Here is a 2658-nt window from a genome sequence, read left to right as displayed (position 1 = left end):
CCCGCCACTGAACCCCGCTAATTTTTTGTATTTTTTAGTAGAGACGGGGTTTCACCGTGTTAGCCAGGATGGTCTCGATCTCCTGACCTCGTGATCTGTCTGCCTCGGCCTCCCAAAGTGCTGGGATTACAGGTGTGAGCCACTGCGCCCGGCTAGAACTTTTAATTACTAGCTAATATCACTTTAAGTGGCCATTACTTGTTTATACCTCTTTCTCCCCTATTAGATAGAACTCTTTCAAGCAGGGATCATATTATTTTTTATCTTTTGAATGAAACCTTTTAAGATAATCATAGATTCATATGCAGTTCATAAGAAATAAATACAAAAGAGATCCCATGTACCCTTTTCTCAGTTTCTCTCAATGGTAACATCTTTAAAAACTTTAGTACAATAACAGAACCAGAAAATTGACACTGATACAATCCACTGCTCTTACTCAAATATCCCCAATTTTACATGTATGCCGTGCGTGTGTGTGTCTGCATTTGTAGTTAAGGACATCTTTTTACTATGTAAACTTTAAGAACAACATTAGGACGTTTTGGAAGTAACGTAGTAAAGGCAGTTAAGCAAGCGACTTAAGAGTATCGTTGGAGCCCAGAAGAAGCCCTAGTACACTTTTGGAGGAGTGATGATGGTGAGGGGGAATGGGGAAGGACGTCAGCATATGCCTTGGTCAAGGCCCGCTACTAGCAGCTGCTCAAATAACTGCATTAAATTACGTTGAACCCAACGTTATTTTCCATGGTTTCTTAAGCAAATCCTCGCATCCCTAAGTGTTCCATTATTTTCATATTTATTTGGCAGGTGGAACATTCGAGGCTGGGAGCCCTTACATGCCCCGCGAGAGGTCACGCAGTTAGGAAGTGACAGGAGTGAAGTCGGTCCAAGTCCGCTGACTCCAAGCCCAGTGCTCTCTCCCCCTAATGACGGTACGCGGGGCACATATCTTTACCACGTATGCCTTATCCCTATTCGGAACTTTGCCTCCAACCCTCTTCCTGTTTTCTTGGCTGTCTTACAAGGCAGCCTTTTCACGCAGCAACTCCAGAGAGAACCGACGGAGCGTGCAACAGCAAACACTAAGGAGCTCAGCCGCCGGCCACGCACTCATCACTCCCTGGTCCGGTGCGCGGCAGAACTGGCGCACGCGCACGCCGGCAGGTTGCACCCAGAATCCGGGCCCTTGCCAGACAGGGACGGAACCGGAAATCGCTCTACGTCTCACGGTTGCTAAGAGACGGAGCTTCCACAAACCAGAACCAGATAGAGGTTCTCCAGCTTTTCTTCGATTGTCTCTGCTTTAGCGTCTAAATCCGGTCACCATGTCGGACCCCGAAGGCGAGACCTTGCGAAGCACCTTTCCCTCTTACATGGCGGAAGGCGAGCGGCTCTACCTGTGCGGGGAATTCTCTAAAGCCGCTCAGAGCTTCAGCAACGTGAGTCGAGCTCTCAACCTATCCATCACCCCGTCACCCGTCACTTTTTTTTTTTTTTTTGAGACGGAGTTTCACTCTTGTTGCCCAGGCTGGAGTGCAATGGCACGGTCTCGGCTCGCCGCAACCTCCACCTTCAGGGTTCAAGCGATTCTCCTGCCTCAACCTCTCAAGTAGCTGGGACTACAGGCGCCGCCCACCATGCCCGGCTAATTATTTTGTATTTTTCGTAGAGACGGGGTTTTCACTATGTTGGCCAGGCTGGTCTCGAACTCCTGATCTCGTGATCCACCCACCTCGGCCTCCCAAAGTGCTGGGATTACAGACGTGAGCCACTGAACCCGCCCCAGTCACCTTTTGATTGCAGATAACACTGAGGTCTTGATGATGCCTGGAGGACCCTATTGTTTGTATTATTCACTGGTTGTTGATGGACACACTGCTGTCACAGATAAGCCCTGTGCTTGGCCATTTTCTACGAATTCCCACTTGCGATCTCCATTCTCTACATTAACAGTGACCTCTTCCTCTTTTTTACTTAAATGTTTCATGATTAACCGGCCTCCTCCCAAAGAGCGGCCTTCACTGCCCATCATTTGCTGGCAGATTGAATGGGAGGTTGTGTGCAGAAGCTGCAATGTCTCCAGCACACCGTTACTTATAAAAGGTGGACAGTAAGCAACATATTATTATTATTACTACTATTAATTTTGAGACAAAGTCTTGCTCTGTCGCCCAGGCTGGAGTGCAGTAGCGAGATCTCATCTCATTGCAACCTTCGCCTCCCTAGGTTCAAGCGATTTTCCTGCCTCACCCTAGGGAGTAGTTGGGATTACAGGTGTGTGCCACCACGCCTGGCTAATTTTTGTATTCTTAGTAGAGACAGGGTTTTACCATGTTGGCCAGGCTGGTGTTGAACTCGTGACCTCAAGTGATACACCTGCCTCGGCCTCCCAAAGTGCTGAGATTATAGATGTGAGCCGCCGCACCAACCAGCAACATTATTATAGTAACCCTAGTATAAATTGCATCATCCCACCCTGAGGGGATTGGGTGCTGGTTGGTTTTTTGTTGTTGTTGTTGTTGTTTTGGAGATGTAGTCTTGCTCTGTCTCCAAGCTGGAGTGCAATGGTGTGATCTTGGCTCACTGCAACCTCCACCTCCTGGATTCAAGCGACTGCCTTAGCCTCAGGCACACTGCTAAGCATACTCGATTTTT

At 48.2% G+C, this 2658-nt stretch overlaps 1 protein-coding gene across 1 annotated transcript in view; it reads left to right on the top strand.

The window, feature by feature from the left end:
• Nucleotides 1–1225: 1225 nt before the first annotated feature.
• TTC25 (tetratricopeptide repeat domain 25) overlaps nt 1226–2658 on the top strand; it is a 46650-nt gene continuing 45217 nt past the window's right edge. Inside the window, exon 1 of the mRNA XM_011998839.1 lies at nt 1226–1442. Coding sequence (XP_011854229.1) covers nt 1329–1442 — 114 coding nt within the window. The 5' untranslated portion in view covers nt 1226–1328. The remainder of the gene's footprint in view (nt 1443–2658) is intronic.

Source organism: Mandrillus leucophaeus, unplaced genomic scaffold, assembly GCF_000951045.1.
Source record: "Mandrillus leucophaeus isolate KB7577 unplaced genomic scaffold, Mleu.le_1.0 Scaffold58, whole genome shotgun sequence".
NCBI lineage: Eukaryota > Metazoa > Chordata > Mammalia > Primates > Cercopithecidae > Mandrillus > Mandrillus leucophaeus.
Note: the sequence above shows the minus strand (reverse complement) of the source record. Positions and strands in the feature narration are given on the sequence as shown.